General features: G+C 38.8%; 2 protein-coding genes across 4 annotated transcripts in view; one reads left to right on the top strand and one right to left on the bottom strand.

The window, feature by feature from the left end:
* LOC115298812 (serine/threonine-protein kinase TNNI3K-like) overlaps positions 1-27,784 on the top strand; it is a 275,419-nt gene that overhangs the window by 196,649 nt on the left and 50,986 nt on the right. For all 3 annotated transcript variants that reach the window (XM_029947943.1, XM_029947944.1, XM_029947942.1), the window contains 2 exons: positions 24,368-24,427; positions 27,447-27,616. In XM_029947943.1, coding sequence (XP_029803803.1) covers positions 24,368-24,427; positions 27,447-27,616 — 230 coding nt within the window. The remainder of the gene's footprint in view (positions 1-24,367; positions 24,428-27,446; positions 27,617-27,784) is intronic.
* On the bottom strand, positions 375-16,683 carry LRRC53 (leucine rich repeat containing 53). The gene is made up of 4 exons (XM_029948769.1): positions 16,596-16,683; positions 13,476-14,291; positions 5,977-6,492; positions 375-2,695 (listed from the first exon to the last, which is right to left on the bottom strand). Exons 1-4 carry the CDS (start codon positions 16,681-16,683, stop codon positions 375-377), a joined length of 3,741 nt encoding a protein of 1,246 aa, XP_029804629.1.

The raw sequence follows: 27,784 nt of genomic DNA, 5'->3' as shown, positions 1-27,784 counted from the left end.
ATTGAGATGTGTATAGTAATTTCCATAAAATAAACATCAAGTGTAAATCTGTTCAAGTACTTTTTTCTTATTTAATCTTTCATTTGCTTAAGGCTTTTTTGTTTGTTTGTTTGCTTGCTTGCTTTTCCGGGACTAGGCAAAACTTTTCTTTCCCATTTTCTATTCCTCAGAGAAGTAAACTCAATTAATTGTGTCAAACATATCTTGTGGCTCCATCTTTTATTTTTGCATTACATCCAGTCATGTACTTTTATTTCACTGATAACAATGAATTGCTGAGGATTTTGCCTCCAAAATAACGCATTGGAAATGCATGCAAAGACCAGGGGGTGTTTGTTCATCCTTTTCAAGAAAGCAAAAGTAGAAAGTGATTATTAGTTGAGTTCTGCCTCTAAAGGTGATGTATTAACATAATCAGCAGATGGTGGATACAGTATAGGTTTTGGAGCAGAGTTTTCAGCCTCAGTCATTCTTCTAGGAATTAGAGACACCTTACTTTTCGTCTCAAAATTAACTTCTTTTAACTCTGATAAGGAGGAAAGCACTTCATGTATCTCCATTCTTACTGTACCTTCTTTATGTGCATTGTTATCTTTATCTGGTTGAATAGTTGGAATGTCTCCCAAATCTTGCATGTTACTGTTAATTTCACTACATGAAGGTCTATTTTCCGTTTCGGGGAAGCATGTGATACTCAAATCCGTGGCTGTAATAGTAGCCTCAACAGAGCTTGAATCATACAACGTATGTTTTTCACTTTTTCCATTTTCCCAAGTGTGGTGCATTTCTCTTTTGCTGCCTTTTAAGGTCATCTGTGAAGTCCTAGTTAATGTACTAGAATTTGCCTCGCTTTCATTGAGCATTTTCTTCTCTTTTTTTTCTAATGTTTTTATCTCTAGTGCTTCAGTGCCATCAACTCTTGGCAATGCATGTGTGCTGTCAATTTCTTTTTTGCCACTATTGGTTAGATTCCAAATGGCTTGAGTCCCAAGAGAAGTACTGATATCTTTGGGAATCTCTGTTCTATTTTGGTATGGAATAGAATTTGTCTTTATCAATGTTAGGTCATCCTTGGCTTCTGTCTCAGAGGGAATGAGAGAGGAATCACAACTTTCTGTTTGGAAAAGGTTTTTTCTTACATCATGTCCCTCATACATAATACAACTTTCCACAATTCGATGTGATATTTTTGGTTTTGTCATTAATGTTTTTTCTTCATTTCTAAGTTGCTTATGACTTGAGTGTTGCTCTACATGTTTTAAAGTTTGACTTTGATCTAAAGTTTGTTTCTCATAGATGTCAGTTTTGTGGACACCTACAAGTTGTGTTTGATTCCCCAGAGACAAAGAAAACTGATTTAGCTCAATGGTCTTTGGTTTGTCCTGCTCCATGTGCTGGGTGAGCTCTGTTGCCTCTTGGTCAGTCCCGCTGGTACTGCAGGGTGGTAAAACATCACCTCCTATATTTTCCCACGTAGCTGGTAAATACCCAGGAACTTCCAATGCAAGGGGAGTTGCACCTTCCGTTCGCGCAGTCGAGAACTGAGAACTTGAAGGCCTGTGTTCAGCCTTGATGGATGTGGGCTGAGGCGATGTTGATGGGCTGCTAGCAGGAATGAGGCCGTTAAGGCGATGGTTTCCTTCTGTAGAGCTCTGGTTGACTAGGGGTAAGTCATTAGCACTGAGCAGAGGAGTCTTTTTAGTATTTTTTTTATAATGTGGGGTCTGCTTTGGAGCATGTTTGAGAGATACACTCTTTGCAATGAGTCTAACATGGTTGTTACTCTCTGGCTGTTGGGGAAAATCTGCAGAGGACACAAGGTTTACACTGGCTTCCTTCTGAGAAGCTTTAGATAATTTATTCGGTGGTAACAATATGTGTTTGCATTTCTTTTGGCGTTCTGGCAAGGATTTTTCTGGATGGACTTTGACTTTTCTAAAACGGTGTAAATTTAGTTTTATCCTTGAATTTTGTTTTTTAATTTTCCCTTTGAGGTCAGTTTGATTGGTTCTCTTCTTTTTCAGAATCTGTGGATCGGCAAGCCATTTTTCTTCCTTATGTCCCTCCTGAAGATTACCACATTTTCTAAGATCCAAGTTGGTCAGGTGGCTACTTTGATTTTTCTGCTGTTTCCAATGGGGAGATGTTTTGGATGACATCTCCAAACTATTTTTTTCTAATAAATCAGGATGACAGAAGCTAACCCTCTTTGGGGAATATGTTTTCTTGATTTTTGATGATAACCTTGATAACTCCATTTTGTCCTCATTCATAAGGAATTTTTCTATTGCACTGTTAATTTGGATTTGCTCTTTCTTAGACTTTGAATGTTCTTGATGATTTGGCTTCTCTTCTTTCACATAATCTCGAAATTGATCACAGGGTACATATTTACAGATAAGAGAATTGTTTGGCTGAAAATATCTAGGCATGCTCTGTTTTAACAGTCCACAAGGATCATGATATTTTGATCTATGTTTTTGTACGATCTTTTGTTCACAATGTTCGTCAGGCTCACAAAGCTTGGATGATGAGCCTGTAATAAAATGTCTCTGCCTGTGAGGTTGTAAGCCATTGTCTTTTTTTTCTATGGGAGGCTGCCATGATTCATTTGTTAAATGCTTTTCAAGACTTTCTCTTGCCAAGGCTGAGCCGGATGTTGCATATCTTCTACTAAATGTGTCACTGTTGATATCTGCTGAACAATAAATGCAGAAATTTAGCACTGAGCAGAGTTTTATTACGCCAACCAAACAGATGCTTAAACCTTATGAGAGGTACAAAAATTATTCCTTTAATTATGGCAATTCTTGATTATTTCATAATTTTTAACCAAACACAAAGGATTGGGCAGTTTAATGTGTTTACAAGGCTACTCTTTATGGCCACATTTTAATCAATTGCAATGCTGACTTAAACGTTGCAGAATTAGAAATGAAAACATTCATAGTTGTATGTCTTTACATTAGTTATTGGTTATGTCAGCTTTAAAAATGAATAGTAGCTAAACTCTTTTCAAATGGCCAGCATAATTTTTTTCTGCATTAATTTTCCATTTGGAATTAAATATTAGGAAGAACATGATACCATATTGAGTAGTGTTCAGGTTTCAAACATAGAATAACCTCAACAACAAAAAAGAAATAGTTATGATACTATTGGCTCCATCAAAGCAGAGACCATATCTGCCTTATTTCTCATAATTTAACATGGTATTAATTAAGGAGCACCTTGAAGGCTCAGTCGGTTAAGCATTTGACTCTTCATTGCAGCTCAGGTCATGATCTCATGGTTCGTAGAGATCAGGCCCTGAGTTAGGCTGCACTGACAGCATGGAGCTTGATTGCAATTCTCTGTCTCCCTCTATCTTTCTCTCTGCACCCCCCCCCATGTGCATGTGCACAGGTGTGTTCTCCCTCTCTCTCTCAAAAATAATCTTTAAAAATATAAATATACTATTAATTTAATATTTGTTAAATGAATCAGTATTTTGGAATAGCATTAGTTAATTATTTGTTAAATGAATGAGTGTTTTGGAATATGGCCTCATCTGTATCGCAGAAATCTCTGTGGGTTTTAAATGGTACATGTTAACATATTAATGATACATGTTAAATAATATTAATGACAAAAGTAATAGTAATATTTACTATTAATTAAGCATCCATTAAGAGCCAGGAATTGTACTAAGTATTGTATTGTCATTATCTCATTTAATATTCACAGATCTGGGGCGCCTGGGTGGCTCAGTTGGCTGAGTGTCTGACTTCAGCTCAGGTCATGATCTCACGATTTGTGGGTTCAAGCCCAGCATCAGGCTCTGTGCTGACAGTTAGCTCAGAGCCTGGAGCTTGCTTCCAGTTTTGTGTCTCTTTCTCTCTTTGCACTTCCCCCGTTCATGCTCTGTCTCTCTCTGTCTCTCAAAAACAAATAAATGTAAAAAAAATTTTTTTTTAATATCACAGATCTGATCCACTGGACAAGTCATATTGTCCTATCACTTTTAAGATGAAGAAATAAGCTTAAAGAGGTGAGATGCTTCCCCTCATCACATGTCCACTAATTATATGGGCAGAACTTAACCCAGGTCTGTCTGACACTAAACTCTATCCTCTTAACCACAATACATCTTAGGTTTAAAATTACATCTTATCAGTGTACTGTCTCTTGTTTTCTGAAATTCTTTTACCAAGAGGAAGAAAGAAGTATGTCTTTTCAGCAATAGAAAAGAAGAGGTGAACTAAGTTTAACACTTGCATCTAACTTGAAGATTTAACTTCAACTTTCTGCGTGTCTTTCGAGAAGCTATTTACTCAATGGGTATCAAGAGACAAGACTTAGATGAGAATTATATGTGGGTGCAAAATTATTCCAGGGAAATAATTTTAGCCTTTATCAGAGTCTAAGAGAGTTCTATGACTCAAAGATAAATATTAGGAACTATTGGACTAGATCATTTCTAAACTCTCAAGTCTCCCCTACTCCTAAAATACTATGATTCTGTGTCCCCAAGTTCCAAGACATAATCAGAGTGACATTTCCTCTTACTGACTTTTGTTGTGGCGTTAGTTGTTTTCTCCTCAAATAGCTGTCCTCTCCATCTCCAGTGCAATGCCTGGCAGGTAGCAGAATTTCAAGTCTTTCTTAAAAGTAAATATATTGATTTGACAAACAAATGTATTCTCTGTGTGAAACAAGGGACTGGGTTTTAAATGGTTAAGAGACAATATTCCCTTCAGTATAAGAGTTTCCCACAGAAAAGTTAAGGCATTGGACAAAACTAACCATCTGCCTAACGTGTGACTCTATTGATATAGAAATCTATCTATCTATCTATCTATCTATCTATCTATCTATCTACCTATCTGCCTATCTATAAGAACTCAAGTTCTTATTTCTTTGTAAAATAAAGCCAATCTGATCTGGTTTCTAGGGCAGATGTTTTGTTGTTGGTCTTTCTGTTTGTTTGTTTTTTACTTCCCTGCCTTTCCTTGGCTATTCCTCTCTTGAGTCAAATAATCAACCCCCAGAAACCAGTAAGAACTGGAATCTGGGGAATAAAATGGAATAAATTCACATCCTGCCTTATGCCACATGTGAGACTACATACGGTTTCATTCTTTTCCAATTGTCCTCAAATCCATCCTTAGGGGCAATTCCTCATGGCGAGAATTTCTTGGTGCAGCCCCCCTGCCATTTATATTTGAGAGAAAGTTCTGCTTGTTGTAAACCAATTCAAATAAAAGGAATCTCTTTACAGAGAAGCTGTCAAAGTTTTCACTGCCGAACCTGAAAGCATTACCTTACTATTCAGGAAGGAAAAGGAAGACGTTTAATTCATTGCCTCCACCTAAATATTGACATTGCCCATGTACAGTGGGTAGATGTCATGGCCAGATTCACTTGGCTCCCAACATGGGACAATGAATTAAGTCCTGACTCTCCCTGGACTGGGAAGTTATCATCCCTGACAGCTCAGCAAGCAAAGCGTGTGCCTTGACATCACTCCTGAAATGAATCACTAGCATTAGAAGGCTCATTCTTCTAACATGTCATGCTCGGAGAAGGTTGCTTACTGCAGAATTGGCATTAGAGTTCGAAGGATGCTGGAATAGAAGCCGGTACTCAGCCCCCGTGAATCTTCACAGCATATCGCTATTTAAAAGGCTTCCTTTCTTTAGAAAAAAAACAACACTGTTAGGCTGCTAGGTGTTGGATCAGAAAATTCACTTCCCAAAAGGCACAATACATACTTACTCTCAGCTCCTGAGGGAGGGGGGTTTTCGTCTACATGCCACCCCCATCCACCAATCCACACCCACACCACACCCACAGGGGTCCAGTATCTTTAGAAGAAGGATGGACTGGTGCTACACAGTGACTTTTACGGCATTCCGCTGTTGAGAAAGTGAAAGGTGATTACCTCTTTCAGAGGAACTTAAACAGAGTGATATTTTCTAAAACAAGACAACTCACCTATTGTTCTTGTTACATGCTGTGGCAGACTTTGAGGTTGGACTTCCCCAGGCTCGTGATTCCTTAGCTTTTTAACTCTCTTTGGACAGTATCTTGTAAGTAAGCTTGCTTCATTAAAAGCTGCCACAGTCCCTGGAGGCTGGGAACATCCTGACTGCGGCAATCTGCCACCAAAGCAGAAGAAAGTGCTGTCTGCCCCACGGTCTCTCCCTTTCAGGTTTCTAAATGATCCGTCAAGGGCTGTGGACTCAGAGGCCAGTGCTGCTTGATGCCTGTTTTCCTGTAAAAGCGGCGTTTCCTTTCTGGACCCCACAATGGACATGACCTTTATCTCGTTTTCCTGAGTTAAGTGGCAGTTACAGTATCCCTTAGTGTGGTAATTTCTTGCCTCATGAGCACACAGGGATTCATCGAAGGTTCTGCAACAAAGGTTTTCTGATGTGTGTTCATTTGCTTTGCCTTGTTGGAGTTTCCAGTTAAATACAACTAAACCTAGGCAAGTGAGACCAACAGCTCCTGTGACAAATAGAGAGACCATTAAAAGATAACATCATAGGAAGAAACATATAAATCACCAAATGTGAAATCCACAAATATCAAGGTTAATGGTTTAAAGGGCATCAGAATGGGTGGGCAGTCGATCAGCATGAAGAAAAATATCAGTCCAGACAGAGGCTATTTATTCAACATAGTTCTTTTTGTTAATTTGGATCTTTGTCTCTTTTAAAAATTATAAGAAAAAAAGGCACACCTGGGTGGCTCAGTCGGTTAAGTGTCCAGCTTCTGCTCAGGTCATGATCTCATGGTTCGTGGTTCAAACCCCGTGTCAATCTCTGTGCTGAAAGCTAGCTCAGAGCCTGGAGCCTGCTTCAGATTCTGTATGTCCTTCTCTCTCTGACCCTCCCCTGCTCGCACTGTCTCTCTGTGTCTCTCAAAAATTAAAATAAAAATTAAAAATAAAAAAACATTTAAAAATTATAAGAAAAATGTCATCTGGAATCTCTCTGGTAGAAAAAAAAGAGGGATTTTCATGGACTGAGATTCATTCAATATAAAACAATTCTTGAATTGAAATTCTTTTTCTATGTATAGGACACCAAATTTCCTATTTCTTAATCCCATAGTGAATAAAAATAGACTATATTTAGTCCATACCTGGAAATTCCCACAAACTCTAACTTCCTCCTATTGCCATATTTTCATCATCCCTAAAGATTCACCCCTACCTCCGTAAAAGTCATTGGCTTCCTATTAGCATAAAGGCCAAACTCTTGGCATCCAAGACTCCCTGCGATCTGGCCATAACCTGCCTCCCTTGCCTTTTGTGTTATTAAACACTGGGTTTCAGACTCTTCAATTCTCTTCTGAGCCTTCTGAGTTAAAGTACTTCTGAGCATCACCCTTAGTGATGCCTGCAATATTTTCTATCTCTGCTTATTTGAAATTTATCTTTTAAAAATTAAATCGATACCTCTAAATTTCTCAATACATTTGCTGTTTTTTTCCATCTTGTAAAGATCAGTCCCTTCTATGAACTCCCACAATAAAATGACTGGCATCTAATCTCAGACTGTCTGGTACTCTCCTTTCATGTTCTATGTACATATAGGTTATTCTCTGAGTAAAATTGTAAAAGGCATTGTTTCTCAAACTCACATGCAGTGTCTAACCTCTTTCAACTTCTCTGTTTCCTATCTTGACAAATGGCATGCTCAACCACCTGGATGTTCAAACCAAAGTCTCTGAGTTATACCCAACTCCCTCTCTGTGACAGTGATTTATTTCCTTTTTCTCAGCACTTATAACAGTATAAAATTATTGGGTTCACTTGCTTGCTTGTTCACTGTCTGTACTCCTCTGCTAGAATTAAGCACTATGAGGAAATGGACCTTTTCAGTCTTGTTCACCATTGTATCTCCTGTACCCTCAACTCTAGCACAGGCATTCCAAAAATGTTTATTGAATATTCTTAAATAAATAGAATGGATTCTGTTTATGAGTTCTAATAATGAAATGCACTGAGTGGTCTAATCTTACAAATGGTGATCCGGAAGACATCAGTATCAGCTGAGCTAGGAGCTCTGTCCTCTGAGTCCAGCTCTGATCATAAATTGCTGTGTGACCTCAGGCAAGTCATTTCCCCTAGAGAACTCAGTTTTCTGACTCTGGAATGAGCACAGTGAAAGAGATGATGTCAGCATTTTAGACCTTTCAACTGACGGCACCATGCCTGGTTCCTTCCACTGAAAGCAAGTTTAATGAAAACGGGATAGTACTTTCTGAATGTGAAAGAAAAGGGAAAGTGTCAGCCATGGTCACTTCCATGTTCTGTTAAATATGAAAATTAACCAAAGAGAAGAGCAGCCCCTGATATAAACCTTCAACCTTTGGACAGTTTACTAGATCATGAGGTCTTTTTTTTTTTTTTTAATGTTTTTTATTTATTTTTGAAAGACAGAGACAGCGCAAGCAGGGGAGGGTCAGATAGAGAGAGAGAGACACAGAATCTGAAGCAGGCTCCAGGCTCTGAGCTAGCTGTCAGCACAGAGCCCGACGCGGGGCTCGAACCCATGAACCGTGAGATCATGACCTGAGCCAGAGCCAGACACTTAACCATCTGAGCCACCCAGATGCCCCTCTTGAGGTCTTATAAGGCTCATTTTAATTTAGTGGATAACAGTATATTCTTAGTGCTGTCACAGTTTGAAATAATTTAATATCTATTGAAGAGTCAACAGCTGTTAAAAGTAGTAGCAGAACTTAGATCAGAACATTTTTATTGCCAGATCCTAGAGCCAGGGTTATTCTAAACAACAATTTTGGCCTTAAAATATTAAAAACATATGAAAATACAAAATTTCAGAAACACTCTTTATCTCTTACATGGGGTAAGAAAACTCAGGATTCAAAGCTTTGTTCTGACACTTCTTTGGGCAAGTTTTCTTGAAAAAAAAAAGATTATTTATTTTGAGAAAGAGAGAAAGAAGCAGAGAGAGGGAGAAAGACAGAATCCCAAACAGGCTCCACACTGTCAGCACAGAGCCTGATGCAGGACTCAAACTCATGAACCATGAGATCATGACCTGAAGAGAAACCAAGAGTCAGATGCTAAACTGACTGAGCCACCCAGGTACCCTTTCTGGGGCAAGTTTTCTAACCTATCTGAGCCTAAATTTTCCACCTCTATCAAACAGGGATGATTACTACCACTCAGAAATTAAGTGAGGTGATATACAGTGCTTTGATTACAGTGAGGTTCAGTGAATTGTCATTGTGGTTTATGGTTATGATTGCTGCTTCTATTATTTAGAAGACTCAATGGTTGGGAGTGGGGGGAGGATAAAAAGTCTAAAAAGTAAAATCATTAAGAGAATACCTTGTAATGGCTGATGCAGGTACTAAATCAAATAATAAAGGAAATAAAGACCTAAATTTTCTTAAACATGTGCATCATCCATTGAAATGAGAGTAGGTAGAATCTGATTATAGTGTAAAGTTTCTCCTCTAATTGTGTCTAAATAGCAAGGAACCTCAAAAACCTCTATTATCAGCAATGCACTACTGTAAATGTAATTCTAGTTCTGAGTGCCTTTTTTAATGGATCTCAGATTTGTCAGTCTGTGAGGATGATATTTAAAATGGGAGTCACACCAAAGACTTAAAGGTGGAATTCACAGATACGCAACTAAACAACAAGTCCAGCCCCTATTAAAGTCTCAGGGATCTCTCTGGAGTTAAGTGGACCGGCTCAAAAAAAACCCTCAACCTGGTGAGGTGATCCAGATCCAGTTGATCAGCTTGAACTGATCATCCAAAAGACTCTTGACTCCAGGGATCTCCAGCCCTGCTCCAGCCACACCCCGGAAGCTGGCTGGTCTAGCACGGCAGAAGCCTGAGGAATCATCAGTCCAGTAAAATAAACTGTCCTGTCTCTTTGCCATCGGACTGGCAAATGTTGCCCCAGAAAGCTGGGGAAATAGCAAAAGTTCCTGATAGGATGTTCTGTTGGTATTAATTGCCTCAGATCTGGGCATGGGATTTCAACTAGGCAAAAGGTAAGGAGGGCCTAGGCCTCTACCACCAGACTCTAATGGGGGGTCTTCGAGTGGCCACTAGATGGCCCACCAATTTGGCTATGGTTAATCATAAAGGCGTATTGCACTTATACACCCAAGGATCCTGAACAAATTGGCTGTCATTCTTACTTTTGTAAACCAGGCAATACCAGATATTAAAAACTCTAAAAGAGACCCTTACCAAATTAACCATGGAGACTGGCAGAAATTGGCTAAACTCTCCTTCCCTTTGCCCTTTATAGGGTAAAAATTCCCCTTACACCAAAGAGGACTATGCTAGGCTTTAGGGGAACAATGTTACTTCTACAGGATAGTCTAGCTGTGGTTCACAACATTTGTCAGAGTATGTAAATACTATTCTGTTAATGGTCTTAGGAACATGTAGCCTTAAACCAGAACAATGGTAGCATAGCTGACCCAGGATTGGGTCAGTTACAAGACAGAGGGGGGAATGTAAGGATGCAGGTCTGAAACTGACTCCATGAAACAATAGAAGGGCACATATTGCCCAAGGCAAGAGGGACCACCCTTGTAACATTCTAAGGGCAGGCCTAAAGATGGAGGCTAAGACTAGTCACGCCCTACCTGAGGGTCCTGGGCCCACTCTGTGATTGGTCAATACTCTAAATGTTGTGATTGGGTCCCGCCAAAAGTAACAAATACTCTGGGCAATGTGAATGGTTAAACCTGCTGTCAATAATATTGTATAATAATGATTGGATCACTGTACCTATGTCACAATTTCCTGTAACTCCCCCTTCCCAAGCTCATAAAAGCCCTACCCCGCCTTTGTTCAGGGCTCACTCCACGTGGATCCAGTAAGTCTGTGAGCCCAAGTTTAGTCTGGCCGGGCCTAAATTCGTAATAAAGCCCTTTGCTTTTGCATGCGTGAAAAAATAAATAAATAAATAGCAAGGAACCACTCACTCTCCTGCCGTTGATGCTAGAAGTATGTCTGTATCACATCACCACTCAGGTATGGTCACTTCCTATTAGTGCAGGGAGCAAAAAGCAGCAAATGAAGCTTGTAGGCAGGCTGAACATGCTATTAAGGAGATGGTTGAATTTTCATTGCCATGGGCATTGTTGCTATTTTTAAGAAGTTGTTCTAACAATCTTTCTGAGTTGGAAAAACAACAACAAAAAGCTAATTTAGTAAGTTCTCATTGGAAATGTTAGAGCTTCATGAAATCTTTCTCTTTTCATCCACCAGTTCACAGAGTAGGAAGTGTTAAGATGTTAGCGTCTGGTGCCAAATAACCACTTATTAGTTTTAAATTCACTGAATATGATTATTTATATTCTCTGGAATTATAATGATTTACTCTAGCCAAAGAAGGAAAGGGAATCAGAGGTCAAATTATAGTTCTAAATTTTTTACCCCGCAATCTACGGGTATAGATTACTGACTATAGTTTTACATTAGAAGGAGTAGAATCTTAATAGAATAAATTGTATAAAGTCAGAGGTTTTTTTTTTAAGACAAATACCTTCTCAAAACAGCATCTGTAACAATTACTCAATGAAAGATGCATCATGATGCTTTCACACATTAACACTTAACATGTGTGTAGGCATAACATAAGAATTTACCCATGCTTCCTATTATAAGCTTTCTATTATTTTGACAAAACCCTTGAATCTTCCAGAATTTATATCCATCTCTACACTAAATTGTTAGTAAAATCTTTTCCAAAAATAGATATAAAAACACTTAGAATATAATGAAAATTACTCTATTGTAATATTTCCAAAATGATGCCCTACAAAACACTAATGTAATGAAATCCTCTGTGAAAAAATAGTTAATGGTTAAGTGAATTTGAGAAGTGCTCCACATTGTGTCTTCCTCTTTGGGGCTGATAATGCTCATTAGAAAATGAAAGGCAATGAGGAAAATACTCCAGTAAAGAAGCCTATTTCACTTTGTGTAATCCAGCATTACCCAAATCTGTTTGAGATCCAAAACATTTTGCTTATATGTGCATCTGTGTATGTTCTTATTGAAATACCTATTAATTATTCCCTAGAACTAATCTTTGAGCTCTAGTATTCTAGAATATTTAGGGTAAAACTCCCTGCCCTATTGCTTTTGTCTTTTATGGTGAATTATTTTCTAACACATATAATTACTGACATAGTTACACAGTTTTTAAAACAATTTATCTTTCCAAGAAAATTTAAATTTATTTCCAACTGAGTTTGATTACCGCTGATAGCAGTTCCATTGTTTAGACCTGACGCTGGTTTCCATCTATTCTGGTTAAAAGTGTAACTGTCAGAAGAAGTTAAAAATATGATGTTCAGATTTCACTGGAAACCTGCTATAGAATAATTATATATAGCACATATTCAAAAATCCTTCATTTTAACCCTGGATATCATTTGCAAACCTCTGATCTTCTAGCTTTGAGGCACCAACTTCCACCCCACCCCACCCCAGCCACCTCTCCTCACCATGGTTACCCACAGGTGCTAAGGATTTCACCAGGCACTACAAGCATAGGGGGAAAACACACATCCAGAGAGATGACTCAAGAAATCTCATGTATATTTGGTCTTTGCCTAATGACACTAAGTACCACTTTATATCATTCATCCAGTGAGAGGAAATAATAGCTGATGCATAGCTAAAGAAATGCTTCAACTACCCTAGAGAAATAAAAGAGTTGAACATTATCTTCTCCTTAGTCCATCTGGGGAGGTAGGGGCCAAGTTTAAGAATGAGTTAGACAAACAAATCTTACAAGAATTCAGAACCCTCAAATAGGAGGAAAGCAAGGAACAGAGAGGCTAAATAACGTGCCCATGGTCACATAGCAAGTAAGAGAAGAGCCAGGATTCAAACCTGGGTCATCTAGTTGCAGAGCTCATGCACTTAATCATTGTGCCGTACAACCTCTATAGAGTGGGATTGCATGTGATCGTTATAACAGCACGTCCTCGTGCATGTGGTTAAGCCCACTGATTCTTACTATTCCACGGGGAGGCACACAGATGTATGTCAGTGTCTTGAGGAAAGAGACCACGTCTCATCACTTTTTAATCCCCATTTCCTAGCGTTTTAATGAATGAACCAGTAGTCCATAGCAGATGGATGATTGATGAAATATAGACACTATCCCCACAGTACAGACAAGAAAACTGAAGTCTAAATAGCAAGGTGATAGACTCAGGATTACAGCAGTAGTTATAACCAAGACTAGAGCTCTTGAATTCTGGTCCGAGCCCCTTTCCTCTGTTAGCTTCTCTGCCACAAAAAATTCTAACAACCTGTGCCAGATTAGTCACTTTCCTCACACATATACTGACAACGTCTTCCTTCCAAAGCCCTGGAAAATTTCCCCAATTGCCTGGGATTAGCATCACTTCATGTATTTTAAGAATATGCAGAAGAGTTGGACACACCTCTCTGTGGCATACCTGCAAAGCCAAGAACAGTCAGTAGGGCCACATCCTGCCCTGGGAGGAGGGAACTTCTGTCCTTTAGAACCAGAGTCAAGTTGGAAACCTTGGAATCACAGTTGTTCTCAGACAGCTTTAGCATACTCTTTGCAGTGGCCTCTGCTGTGGCGGACAGCTGACAATTTAGGTCCTTGGCATTCCGGAGCATACGAGCGGAAGACTTAACGTAGTTTCTTAAAAACCGGGCAAGCGGGTAGAGATCACAAGAGCAGCTCCACTGGTTCTTATCTAAACTCAGAAGGATCAACTGCTTCAATGGAGTGAAAACATCTGGCATGTGGGCCAACCTATTTCTAGAAAGGTCCACTTCCTGTAGTTGAGGCAGGGGCTGGAAGGCATCTTTCCCAATGTAGGAAATAAAATTGTTAGATAAATCCAGATGCCTGAGACTGTGGAGCTTTGTGCCTCCAAAAGAACTGTCTGTCAGATTAGTGATCTGATTCCCATCCAGTTGGAGCCGGGTCAGGCCCTGGGTGTTTCGGAACCAGGACCCCTGCAGGGTGCGAAGCGCGTTATTGCTAAGCGCCAGCACCTGCAGGCTGTGAAGCCTGCTGAAGGTGTGATCGGTGAGCGAAGAGCTGGATATGCGGTTGTGCTCCAGTAACAGCGTCCGCAACGTCGAGAGTCCGTGCAGGGCATCTTCCCGGACATCCTCGATGCCATTTCTGCTCAAGGAGAGCAAGGCAAGATTAAACAGGAGGGACAGATTTGTGCTCTCTATGGTGGAGAGGTATCCATCAGTGATGATCAAAACCCTCGTGGTCACAGGGGCTGCTGTGGGAAAGAAAAGCACAGACCAGAAACAAGACACACACAAGTGAGAGGGGAGCACCGTGGAGAGCCAAAACAACTGATCCCCTCTAAGCAATCATCACCTGGGTACGAACAATAAACAAAATCAAAATAATTCCCTGATTTCTCAGGTTAGAGGGAAGCTGGCTCTTTATCAGACTGATGGATTTTTATATTCTTTGTTTCTGTGACATGTTTATTTGAGAAACATAAACCCATCTGTTCCTTTCAGTGTCAAAGTTAATTCTCTGTTTAGAATTATCACCACAGATGTGTTCTGAAGGTGGCTTTACAGGCTTCTTCTCTGTGAGGCCATGTAGTGACCTGCGCCAGCCCTGCCGGCCCCAAACAGATTCCCCCCAGAGCTAAGCCTGGGTCTGAGCTTCCTAACCTGTTTCCCATGATCAGAGTACGTGGATGCTGTGAAGGCAGTCACCTTTTCTTTCAAACTTAAAGGTAGAGGTTGGGTGGGAGGCGTGGGATGAGTGTCGGTTTCTGCTTTTTAGCTCCAGGCTAAAACTTGGCCACTTGGTAAGGATCCATATTCTCTCCAGACGACCTGAGGATCTGTCAGTGGGGTTCTCATTATAGTCTGGGCCATCTTGGCCTCCTCTCTAATATCTGTTCCCTCCAATGAAGTATATCATGAGATGGCAGGTGGTACTCAGGGCTTCCAACTGTTAAATCCCTTCACCATAATCACCTCAGAGCCATCACTGCTCTGTCATTAGAAATCAAAACGTTTTAACTCAATAAAGATGTATTATAATCAGGAGTTATTGTAACACATCTTTATCATGCTAAAATTGTTTTGACTGCAAATGACAGTGTCATAAAGATGGAAGAGACCATTGTCCCTGGGAGGTCTACAGGTGATATTAGAACAATCAACCATGGGGGAAGCAAATCGCAATTCCCTTATGAAATTCAGACTGCATTGCTGAAACAAAGAGCTAAAAAATGTAAAAAAAACAAAAGATTTTCACAGTGCCTTCTTTTGGAAGAATTGTTCCCATCTCTACAGCACCTGCACGCTTAAGTCATGGGTTTTTTTTTTTTTATCTTTATAGTATTTATCACTGATTATTTGAATTCTATTAATTCTGGCCAGTTTAGCATTTTGTTTCTCTCAGTATCGTTTTTGATATGGGTTGAGGGAGTTTCGTTTTTATGGATCCCCACTTCTCTAGGGATTTGTCGAGTCTGAGGGAGCAGGCTATTGATTCTGTCAATTACTTCTTGTCTAGGACTAGACAGACGCTCCACTCACAAGTCATCCATTTACTGCTCTGTGTTCATGAAATTTAACTTCACGAATGTGAAGTGAGAAGGAAGAGAGGTGCGGCAATGCAGATGGGCAGTATTTGTTTCTTACCAACGTCAGCTATCTCCGATTTGGGGGCGGGGGGGGGCAGTGAAGTCAGGAAATCTATCTGAGAGTAGGAGTTTAGTGTTTAAGTGTTTTCAATACTAATTGGAAACAGTGTACAACCAACTAGCCTTGAACTGTCTCTCTCCTGTCAGGGATGACGATAACTTCTATCTCTTAATTCTCATAGAGTCATAGGATTTTAGAAATGAAAAAAAATCAGCTTTTTTCACTCCATCTTAACTCAGATTTGTTTCTGAAAACTTCCCATTGGCAGAGCTTATAACTTGTTTATCTCGTCTTGGATATCAGGATGTAAATCACATTCTCCTCAAATTTGTTAATAAGGTGTCTTATTAAATTGTTGACTTAAGCAAGCAATATGTAATGAATACAGGCAGTGTATCTTGTTAGCATTTCTACAGCTCATTTACCACCAATAAAAAAAGACTAGACTTTCAAAATTAGATGCACTTTGATAATAATCTGTTTTGCTGGCACATCACTTAATCTTACTAATGCTGAACAATTGTAGTTCAGGTTTCTGATTCATTGATATTTTTTTCTAGCCAGTGGCAGGGTTCAAACCTGCACAAAATATGGACAAAAATATAATTATGGTTTGCTTTTTTTTTTTCTTAGAAAAAAGTGTGTAGCTGCATGAAATGGTAGTATTCTTTTGTAATACCAAAATAAATCAGTTGCCTCTGCAGTTCTTAACAGAGTTTTGGTTGAGACCACCATGGAAAGGAAAAATTAAATAATAGTATCAGTCTTGAGTCACTGTCAAAGGCTTGCTCTTTAAAAATTTACCTTTTCAGGCTGAGCCCAGAGAGCACTCAGTGTGATGAAAGCCATGGCAACGGATTTGCCAGATACACTTAACAGGTTTTTTTAAGAGTTACTGGTTTAATTACCTACTATATAGGTTAGCTGGTGACAGAGGGTGACATCTCGGGCGCACACTGCGCATGACGCAGGGCAGGCCGCCGCCCCCCGCAGCATCATGGCGAAGAGTATGAGCCATCCACCTGAAAGGAGAGAGCAGGTACATCATGATGTTGGCATTTATTATCCATGCTTTCAGTATAGTCAGCTCAAGAGCCATTTGGGTGATTTTTGCTATTTAATGAGCACCTTGGGTTCTCACAAGATACCAGATAAATAGCTAGAATTCTTAATTTGTGTATAATTTAAACCAAACTTTTAAAGTAATTGGCCATAAATTTTAGAGAGCTCATATCCAGGGCACATGCATTAGTACAGATTATTTAAGAATTAAATTACTTTGTAAAATACTTTTTGCTCATACATTATCTTATTTAATTTTTTTACCTCTGCAACTCAGTTCGAGGCTGAAAGACTGAAGTTCAGAATGGTTAATCAACTATCTAAAGTCACATAGCTCTTCGGTATTTAGCCTCACATCTTTTAACTCTCTGTACAGTTTTCTTTCTAGTATGCAGAAGTTAATATCAGGCATTTAATCTTACATAAGTACAAGCAAACTATTCTTTACAGATTTAGATGCCATACTCAGGGAGTCTGGAGGAGCATTAAGATCACAGGTTCTACTTAGGTTTGAATTCAGCTCTTCTATTTACTGACTACAGTATCTTAGATAAATTACTTCTTTTTTTCTTTTCTTTTTTTTTTGCCTTTTCATGTTTGAAATAGAATTGATAACAAATGCCTAAATTATAGGGTATATTGTAAAAGTTAAATAGAATTCCCTAAGGATTTAATAAATGTTAAATCCTGCCATTATTTTTATGCTTTTTTGGCCCTCCAATGAAATGTTAACATCATTTGGATATAATATTCCCAAAAGCCTATTAATTTATAATGTATTCTCTGACTGGTTTAGGGGGGAGAGAACATGAAGCACATTTTATAATAAAAACTCTCTATATGATAACATAGTTTGGGAAGTAAATAAAATGTAATTAAAACATAAAATCATTAATTCTGCCATTTGTTCAACAGCGTTTAGTGAATGCTTTCTGTAGCCTGGACACTGCTAACAGCACTGGGGATATTGTAGTGAAAACAGTTAAGTCCCTGCCCTCATGGGGCAGACATTCTATAAGGGATATACACAACAAATAAAGACGTATGAAACTAGGTATTAAGTCATCTAGTAATAAGAGCTATGAAATAAATCAAGCAAAAAAGGGAGCAGATGGCACTGGCTTGGGGGTTCTAAGTATGGAACAGAGAAAATCTCTGATAAAGTAGCATTTGAACAAAGACCTGGAGGAAGTTCAGGTAGAGAGAATGCCGAAAGCAAAAATCCGTGGTAGGCTGGTGTGCACAGCCTGAGGAGGTCAGTGTGACCAAGTGCACGATAGGAGGGGAAGGCCACCCAGTCACAAGGCCAGGCTATGCGTGCCTTACAGATGAATGTAAGGGTTTGGGGCTTTATCCACATCAAATGAGTGTAATTGGAGCCTTTTATGAGTGACATTACTTGGTCTGTTGTACATTTTTAAATGATTATTTTGGCTACTCTGTTGGTTATTCTAGCTTTGTAATATAGTTTGAAATCAGGAAGCATGAGGTCTCCAGCTTTGTTCCTTTTAAAGATTGTGTTGGCTGTTTGGAGTGTTTTGTGGTTCCATACACACTTTAGGATCATTTGTTCTATTTTCTTGGAAACATGCCTTTGGAATTTTAGTAAAGATTGCATTGAATTCATAGATTGCTTTAGGAAGTATGAACATTTTAACAATACAAATTTGTCCGATCCATGAGCACAGAATACCTTTACATTTGTGTACTTTTCGCTGTCTTTTATCAACATCTTATAGATTTCAGTGTACGGATCTTTCACCTCCTTAGTCAAAGTTATTCTTAGGTGTCTTATTCTTTTTGATGTAATTAAAAATGGTTTTGTTTTCTTAATTTCTCTTCCTGAACATCCATTGTTAGTGTATAGAAATGTAACAGATTTTTGTATATTGGTTTTGTATCCTACAACTTCACAGGACTTTACTAGTTCTAACAGTTTTTTGATGGAGTCTCAAGGGTTTTCTATTATGCGGTCTGCATGTAATATCATGTCATCTACAAACAGTGACAGATTTACTTCTTCCTTTCCAACTTGGATGCCTTTTATTTCTTTTTCTTGCCTAATTACTCTAGCTAGGACTTCAATAAGTATTGTGTTGAATAAAAGTGGCAAGTGTGGGCATTCTTGTCTTATCCCTAATCTAAGAGGAAAAGCATTGAGATTTTCACTATTGAGTATTATGTTAGCTGTAGGTTGGCTATCATGTTGGGAATACTTTTGAGAGGCAAAGAACAGAAGCCGTCAAAGTAGTTAGAAGACAATTATAATACTACAAGAAAGAGTTGATGGTGGTTTAGATGAAAAAGAGAAGTAGAGGATAGATAATTTTTTATTATCATGATGCAATTTAATGTAAAAAATTGGAGCTCAAACAAGCTATCCTGTACAATGGAACACACTAGGTAATCAAGAATAAATAAGGCATTGCTTATTCTCTTTTTTAAAATTTTTTTTAATGTTTTATTTATTTTTGATACAGAGAGAGACAGAGCATGAGAGGGGGAGGGGCAGAGAGAGAAGGAGACACAGAACCGAAAGCAGGCTCCAGGCTCTGAGCTAGCTGTCAGCACAGAGCCTGACGCGGGGCTCGAACCCACGCATGTGAGATCTGACCTGAGCCAAAGCTGGAGGCTTAACCGACTGAGCCACCCAGGAGCCCCAGCATTGCTTATTCTCAAAGCACTTTCTATGTGTTTATGTGACGTAAACATGTAAATACCTAGCTATAACACAAGGAAGAAAGAAGTAAATCTAAACAACGTCACAAAGTTATTTTTTGGAATCACTTGAACACTTAAGGAAGGATGTATCTTGGGCCTTGAAAAGGGCAGAGGATTTCTACAGGCAGAGAATAAGAGTTAGATAATCCTAGTCTGAGAAAATAGTAAGAACAATGCCCTCCATCAAGCAAAAGACCTAATCTCAGTTCATTTCTTTAAACCTTCCTGGGCTATTTAGTCAGCCCCGTACATATGTGGTCCAGAGGTCAGCCGGAGATTTAAACAGACTTTATATGCAGATTCTGGAGTTCTCCTTCTCAGACTCTTTTCTTCCAGGATCTCCCCTCATTTTCTAGCAGGATTCTAGGATAACCACCATGATCCCTGCCCCCGGTACACATGCCTCTGCCTTTAAATATGGGCATAACTTATGAATATGATGAAATATTACTCCTATAATTATATTTCTTCATATAGCAAAAGGAAAATCATCCTGGGTAGGCCTGATCTAATCAGATGAGCCCTTTAAGAACAGAGAATGTTTCTCCAGTTGTCACAGTGGAAGAAGAAAAACATGTCCTTGCTGGCCAGGAAGAAAACAAATGGCCATGTTGTGAACTGCTTATAGACACCATGTGGCAAGAAACTGTGGGCATTCTTCAGAAATGGAGTCATCCCTAAACTACCATTGGCAAGAAAACAGGGACCTGAGTCATACAACCACAAGAAAATGAATTAAAAAATATATTTTTAACATTTATCTTTGAGAGACAGAGAGAGATGAAGTATGAGTAGAGGAAGGGCACAGAGAAAGGGAGACAGAGAATCCAAAGCAGGCTCCAGGCTCTGAGGTCTCAGCACAGAGCCTGATACAGGGCTTGAACCCACAAACCTTGAGATCATGACCTGAACCCAAGTTGGATGCCCAACCAACTGAGCCACCCAGGCATCCCTGAAATGAATTCTTCAATAACCAGTGAGCTTAGAAGACGCCTTGAAACTCAGATAAGATTCACAGTGCTAGCTGACACCTTGATTTTAGTCTGATGAGACCTTGAGCAAAGGACCCAGTTATTTTGCCCTCAACTCCTGACCCATGGAAACTGTAAGATAATAAATGGGCATTGTTTTTAACCATGAAATTTTGATAATTTGTTATAAAGCCATAGCTAAAAAAACTTTGATTCCCTGAATTTTATCTTCTGGGTTTTTTTTTAAGCAAACAAGCCTGCAGGCTTTCCTAAGATTTTTAATTGTTTCCTAAGATGTAGATGAGGGCTGCACTTAGGGTAAGTGTTGTAAAAAATGAGCAGGTGGCATGGAGGAGGGCACTTGTGGGGAAGAGCACTGGGTGTTATGTGGAAACGAATTTGACAATAAACTAAAAAAAAATTAAAATGTGGAAAACTTACTACATGCTCTTCCTTCTTTCTAAGTGCCTTCCCTCCAGAATCTAACAGCTTTTGTTCCCTTTCTTCTGCCTTTAGGTAGCTAGCTGTCTTTTACATTTAGTCCAGAGTTTACAGTTGTCTGGGAGAGGGTTGATCTGCTATAAATGCTATCCGTCTATTCAGTTTCTGGATACCCTTTGAAAGAATGAATATGATTTGCTGGTGGATTAGAAGCAAGAGTATGACAAAGAGAGAAGTTAGAGATTAGTCTATGGTTTTTGGCCTCTGTAAGTGAAAGGATGGAGCTGCCATTTACTGAAGCAGGGGAGACTATAAATATAAGAAATTGCATATGTGAATTTAGACTTTAAGGGAGTGTACTGGGCTAGATATAGATATTTGGGAGTTGTTTTTTAAAGCCATGAGACAAAATTAAACCCTCAACAAATTAACTCAAAAGATAGATAAGAGACCCAAAGCCTGAGTCCTGATGCGATCCAGAATTTAAAGATAAAGAGGAAAAGTAAAACTAACAGAGGAGACTGAGAAAGAGCAAGTGAGAGAAGAGAAAAATGGTGAGAATAGTGGCCTCAAATCAGATTAAAGAATGTTTCAGGAATAAATGAATTATCTGTATTTAATGCAGAGCCAAGTAAGTTGAGCTTTGAAACTTAACCTTTGCATTTAGCAATGTGTAGGCAGGTCTTTGTATCCTAAACAAAAGCAGGGTTAGCAGAGTGTCACAGGAGAAAACCTGATTTGGGCAGAGGTCACATGGAAGGAAGAAAGTACAAGACTGCAAATGTAGGTAATTCTTCAGAGCAATTTTGGTGAACAGAGAAAATGGAGTAGTAGCCTGAGGAAGAAGTGGAATCAAGAGTTTTATTTTGTTGTTATTTGTTTTTAAGATGGAAGAATTTATAGGATGTCTGTATGTTGATGGGATTACATAAAAGAAATGGAACATTGGTGAGGCAAAAAAGGTAGAAAGGAGAATTATTGTTAGAGAAATACCCTTGAGGAGATTAGCAGGGATAAGAGTTAGTACACAGAGAAGGAATTGACCTCACATCAAATCAGGCAAATTTCATCCATAAAAATGGGAGTGAAGACAAATTATATGAATTTAGACATTGGTGAATGGTCAATGTAGTAGTGGAAATTTGACATTTGAGGAACGGTTCAAAATAGGTTTCTGGAGTGTGAGTGAGTGAGCTAAAAATGTGTAATAGGCTCCCTAGGAGTACTGAGGGTCCACTTGAGGTTAGAGGTAAATTATTTTTCTAATGTTATTTATTATTGAGAAAGAGAGAGAGAGAGCACGCACATATGTGCAGGTGCGGGGCAGAGAGAGAAGAAGGGGAGTGACAGAGGATCCAAAGCCGGCTCTGCGATGACACCAGAGAGCTTGATGTAGGGCTTGAACTCATGAACCGTGAGACAGTGACCTGAACCGAAGTTGGACGCTTAACCAACTGAACCGCCCAGGCTCCCCTAGAGGGACATGATTTTTAAGTAAATCCAGTCAGGATAGATTCACTCAAGATTGGGCTATTCCCCAATACTGTATAAATCTGTGATAAGGCAAGGGAGTTGAGGCTGTATGGAAGAGCATGATTATGATTGCCAGTGAAATCTAAGAAGAAACAAGGTAAGTAAATGACAGTGAAAAAGTGGTAAGATGAACAAAAAATAGAGGAGATAGGTTAGATAAAAAGTAGGTAGGTAGATAGATATGGACATATGTATGTACATAGAACAATATTAGCCAAAACACTTTTTTGTAAGGCTGAGTAATAAATAATGAAGGTTTATTGAATTGTTCTCTAATACGTTAGGATATATTTGAAAATGTTCACAATAAAAGTTGTTTATTTATTTTTATTTATTTTATTTTTTCATGTTTTATTTATTTTTGAGAGAGGGAGAGAGAGAGACAGCATGAGCAGGGGAGGGGCAGAGAGAGAGGGAAAAACAGAATCCAAAGACAGGCTCCAGGCTCTGAGCTACCTGTCAGCACATAGCCTGACGTGGGGCAAACCATGAGATCATGACCTGAGCCAAAGTCGGACACTTAACCGACTGAGCCAACCAGGTACCCCAAAAGTTGGTGTTTTAAAGTGGTAAGATGGTTTTTGTGGCTAACGATTTTTGGAGTCAGTGTTCCAGAAGAAGTAAGCTAGAACAAAAAGAGATAGAGCCTAGATAGTGATCTGATGGAAATTGACAGGTTGGGAGACATTGAAGGGTTACAGACCTTGTCTGTAACAGAGCCTAGGAAGCTGTGTGACTACCCACCAGGAAGGTGGAGTGTAAGATCAAGGCAGAAGAGGAAAGGAACCCAGAGGTCAGGCTATTGTAAGGATGAGCTTCATGGATAATAAAAGCACTAAGTAGTGTTAGCATGGCAGGTAGCCAAACACTAAAGCCTTCAAAGAATGGGGGGAGAATGACCAGTGGGAGAGCTTGAAGAACTGATGGGTTTTAGAGGAGAAACCATTTGGAAGTTGCAAGAATGGTCAGGAAGACCCAGAACTCTACTCACCCCATCACCACCCCCACCAACCTAGAGGTACCAGGACTATACAAGATAAAACAGCTTCCACTTGAGAGGGCTCTGGGGGAAGCGGTGTCCCCAGGGAAAGGCTACATATTAAGGGAGAAATTGTTCTACTAAGAATCTAAATTAGTTGGTTACTGCACCTGAATGTTAAATTGGGCTATCCACCTCCTGGCAGTAAAAGTTTCATAAAGGAGAAATGATAGGTTATATAGTCCCTAGTATCTGACAAAAGTAGGCATATAATTTCTTCCAAAGAGAACAACACAGTCTAAAATTCCCAGAGTTTTTTTTTTTCATAGATCCATAATCATTTTTGTATCCCTAGCAACTAGAACAAAGTTTGGACTATAATCAGAATACAATGTTTGTTTAAGCAGACTCATCTGACACAGAAGTTCATAATGAACAATGTCTTTAATGGTAGTTTTTTTCTTAATACACAAAGCTTATCTTAACCCTAAAATAGGGCATAGTCATGAGGTTTCTATTGATCTCAGCTTTGAATCTGAGGTGGCATTTTCAAAAATCAAGCTAATTATAAAATTTGCTTTAGCCATTCTTTCCCTACAGACAAATTATACAGTATATTATAAGGCACTGAGATAGTTAACAGTTTTTAGTATTCACTTTTATTCTTTCATTTTGAAGAGGAAAACCTGCCATTTAAAAGCATGCAAAGCTAATTAAAGCTATTCCACTATTTCATTATCTGAATGTAGTTGCAAATTCTGACTTAAAACTCTTATCAGAAGGAGACTCAACATCCCTCCCAGAACAGCAAATGAACATTCAATTAACACTTCAATACAGTGTATTTTAAATAAAAACATACTTTATTGTTAATCTTATTCTTTACAAATGCAAATACCCAATTTTAAAATCCAAAGAGAGTTGCCTCCCTTTTATTCTTTGGGGGAAAAAAAAGTCTTTTCTTTATTTACAGGGAAGACCCGAATTTTCTGAAGTTGTTACCAAGCTAGAAGAATGTCTCTGCAACATTGAGGTAAGAACTTTAGCTTCTGAAATGTGTCCATAAAATTGTCTTGAGTATCCAAGGGTGCTGGGCAGCAGGTGAGATGGTGCTTCTAAGAAGATAGTAGGTATTAAAGTCCTTAATTTCATTCCTATTTTTAACCTGTTCATTAAGTTTCTAGAGTGGACTGACTGAATCTGTAGGCACAAAAACAAATCCAGCATGAATCTGGGCCTTTCCAACAAATAATCAGTCAGGCAAATGGTCATAGGTATGCCCAGCTTTAAAAATTAATATGTAAAAATTTGAAAATGCAGTAGGGACTCGTGCGTGGCTCAATTGGTTAAGCATCTGACTCTTGATTACAGCTCAGATCATGATCTCATGGTTTGTGAGATCAGTAGACCCTGCCTGGGAGTCTCTATCTCTCTCTTCCTCTACCTCTCCCCGGCTTGCTTACAAGTGCATGCAAATATGTTCGAAGTTAATTGTTTAAATCAACTTTTTTCTTTATAAAAGTTCCTATATACAGTGAAACATAAATTAAATTTTAAGCCACTGTGTATTTAAGCTCAGTAAGAAAGGGAACATTATCACTTAAATTAGTGCATAAATTAATTGGGATGCATTGCTTTTATACCACACATATGTTTCATAAAGTGATATATGTTGGTAATCAGGCTAATGGAATTTTCTTCCCTTAATATCAAGGAGTTGCTTGCTTTAATTTTCTCTCTAATTGCCTTAATTTTCTATACACCTGGTCAGAAGATAGCATTTGAAAATAAGCAAGGAAGCTAAACTGTGAGCCCTAATTCAAAAATAATAATATATTTTCAGTGCAAATGAGTGCTATAAGACAGGGATGTGGACATCACACATATAAGCTCACATATACATGTGCATATGAACGGAAGGGCCAAAACAAGGAAAACAGCCTCAACCTGAGCTTGTACTAAATCCCACAGTGGAACCATCCCTTTCCCCCCCTATCCTCCCCCCACCAAATCTCTACTTAGAGTCATTAGAACCCAGTTTATTGGGAAAGGGTTCCAGGTCTTCACCTGCAGCCTGGAGTGAATGGCTCTGTCTGATAACTCTTAACCAGAACTTCTAAAAAGGAAGCCTTGTATATAGGAAGTGGCATCAGTCTTTGGACATTAAACCTCCACTCCCTTCTCTTTGGTCCTGAAACATACAAACCAGAGAGAACAGGAGTATATTTGGTGGGGCTTCAGCAGCCCCTACCAACAAGAGCATCTGCCAGAGGCCTTGAATGTTAAGAGACACTTTGAAGGCTTGAGTTCCAAGGGGAACTGTCACTTGGAACCTTTGTGTTTCCCAGGGCAAAACTGTTCCAAGTCTGAGGATATATCCAATTAGATGAAAGAGTGGATTCCAGAAACAGAGACAATGGTAGGACTTCCTAAATTAGTTTGTCTTCTTATTCTGACCAAGCCTCTTAGCACAATCTCCCCTCGTAGAGAAGATGAATAACTATATGCAAGAGAACCTGCTGGAGTGTGTCACACTAAATAATGGACCAGAGTCAGCTTTAAGGGGCTTGGTTTGTGGAACTCCATATCTTGGAAGATAAAATTAAAGGACATGTCTAACAAGAATAAGTGTAACATCACACACCAGAGCCAAGGAAACAATACTAAGAATATCAAATAGTGGAGGTATGGTTTAGGAGCATCATGAATGTTACTGGACAATAAGCTCTTTCTTTGGGAGTTAGAATGTGAAGTAGCTCTCTTGTTACAGAATAGAGGATGGGATTATTCCTCTCTCTTCTGAGGTGACTGAACAAAATAGTGCCAGTTATATCCTTTTAGAATGATAATTATCACTGGAACACCAATTTGAGGGAAGAGAGATCAGAATAATGAATGGATTGAAAATCATGTATGTGATAACCATTAGAGGAACCAGAGATGCTTGTCCCAGAGAAGAGAAAATCAGGATGAGTCCAAGAGGTGTTTTTTAAACAGCTGAAAAATGATAACATGACAAAGGGATTGGCCCTGTTCTATGGGCCAACAGATGGAAATGAATAATTAGGGGTTTTTTTTATGAGCAAGAACTTTCTTTCTAATAGTCAGATCTGTCCTAAGATAAATGGACAGATCTGAAGGCAGTGAGTTCCCTGTCACTGGAGGCTCCCCATCAGCTTACATAGCTAACTTGAAAAAGGAGGCACGGAAAAATTCAATCATTGAAGAGTTTGAAGGTTCATTTCAACACTGACATCACATGATTCTCAGAGCTTTACTTAGAAATGTCTTGGCTACTGTGAAGAGCCTAGAATTTACATATATTATATTTTTAAACCAAAACCTACTGTCTACATGTCTTATGAAATTATAATGTCAAAGCACTAATGTTCTCAGTTGGGTTAGGTAAAGTGCATAAACAGCAAGGACATCAGAAATTCAAGAACACCACTCTCCTATTTTTTTCTCTACTTCTCATTTTCTTCCCTCAATACTCTTCTATTTTCTAGCTACATTTAACTATTTGTAACTATTTTTAAAAATTCTCTCCTAACAACTCTTTAGTCCTCATGCTTGCCAGACATTAAAGCATCCTTCATTTTATAAAATGGATGTATTCTTGGAAAAATGTGTAAATTCATTTTATGTAAAGGAAATAATTTTATATAAAGGAGATAATTTTAAGCTATAATTTAAAGGAACTCTACCATGAATCTTATCACCATAGTGAAAAATGTAATCTTTTAGTCATGAAATAATCACCTTCTACATATCTATTTTACGAATCTGATTTGAGCCTGCCATATTTTCTGAAAGACGGGTATAAGTTTAAATGGCCCGCTCTCAGCATAGAACTGGGTCAAAAAAAGTAAATTAAGCCTGCTATGTGTTGCCATTAGAGGCCGATAGGAAAAGCCAGAAGCAAGCTGAGATGAATAGAAATTAAAAATGAGAAATCCTAGAATAGAAAGTTAAAATAAATCTATATTCTATTCTATGCCCTAAGCCTGTTGGTTTTATTAAAGGATTGAAACTACCCCTTCTCCACTCAGCTGATGTCTCCTGCATCAAGTAACAGCAGTGGCTCTCTCTCACCTTCCTCTTCTTCTGACTGCCTGGTGAGTCGTGGAGCGCCTGGCCGGAGCCATGTGGCAGCTTTACGGAGCCGTTTTGAATTGGAATATGCTCTAAATGCAAGGTCCTATGCTTCCTGGTCCCAAAGGTGAGTAGCAAACTAAGCAACAATCTCACAGTCCAGTTGAATTCCAGAATCTCACCTGATTTGGTTAGTATCAATAGAGGATTTACCACTCCAATGCCAAACTTTGAAGGAAGAGCTTTTAGCCCATCTTTCTTATATGATATTAATATTATGGGACCAAAAAATGGA

The sequence above is a fragment of the Suricata suricatta genome, chromosome 8, assembly GCF_006229205.1.
Source record: "Suricata suricatta isolate VVHF042 chromosome 8, meerkat_22Aug2017_6uvM2_HiC, whole genome shotgun sequence".
NCBI lineage: Eukaryota > Metazoa > Chordata > Mammalia > Carnivora > Herpestidae > Suricata > Suricata suricatta.
Note: the sequence above shows the minus strand (reverse complement) of the source record. Positions and strands in the feature narration are given on the sequence as shown.

What these genes read in the sequence shown, in the direction of transcription:
- LRRC53 (XM_029948769.1), bottom strand. Translation starts at nt 16,683, where the DNA reads ATGCTGCGGGGGGCGGCGGCCTGCCCTGCGTCATGCGCAGTGTGCGCC. An exon ending in GACTGTTCTTGGCTTTGCAG is followed by an intron (nt 6,493 to 13,475) that starts GTATGCCACAGA and finishes TATTTGTCACAG; the next exon opens with GAGCTGTTGGTCTCACTTGC. An exon ending in GCATGTAACAAGAACAATAG is followed by an intron (nt 2,696 to 5,976) that starts GTGAGTTGTCTT and finishes ATTGTTCAGCAG; the next exon opens with ATATCAACAGTGACACATTT.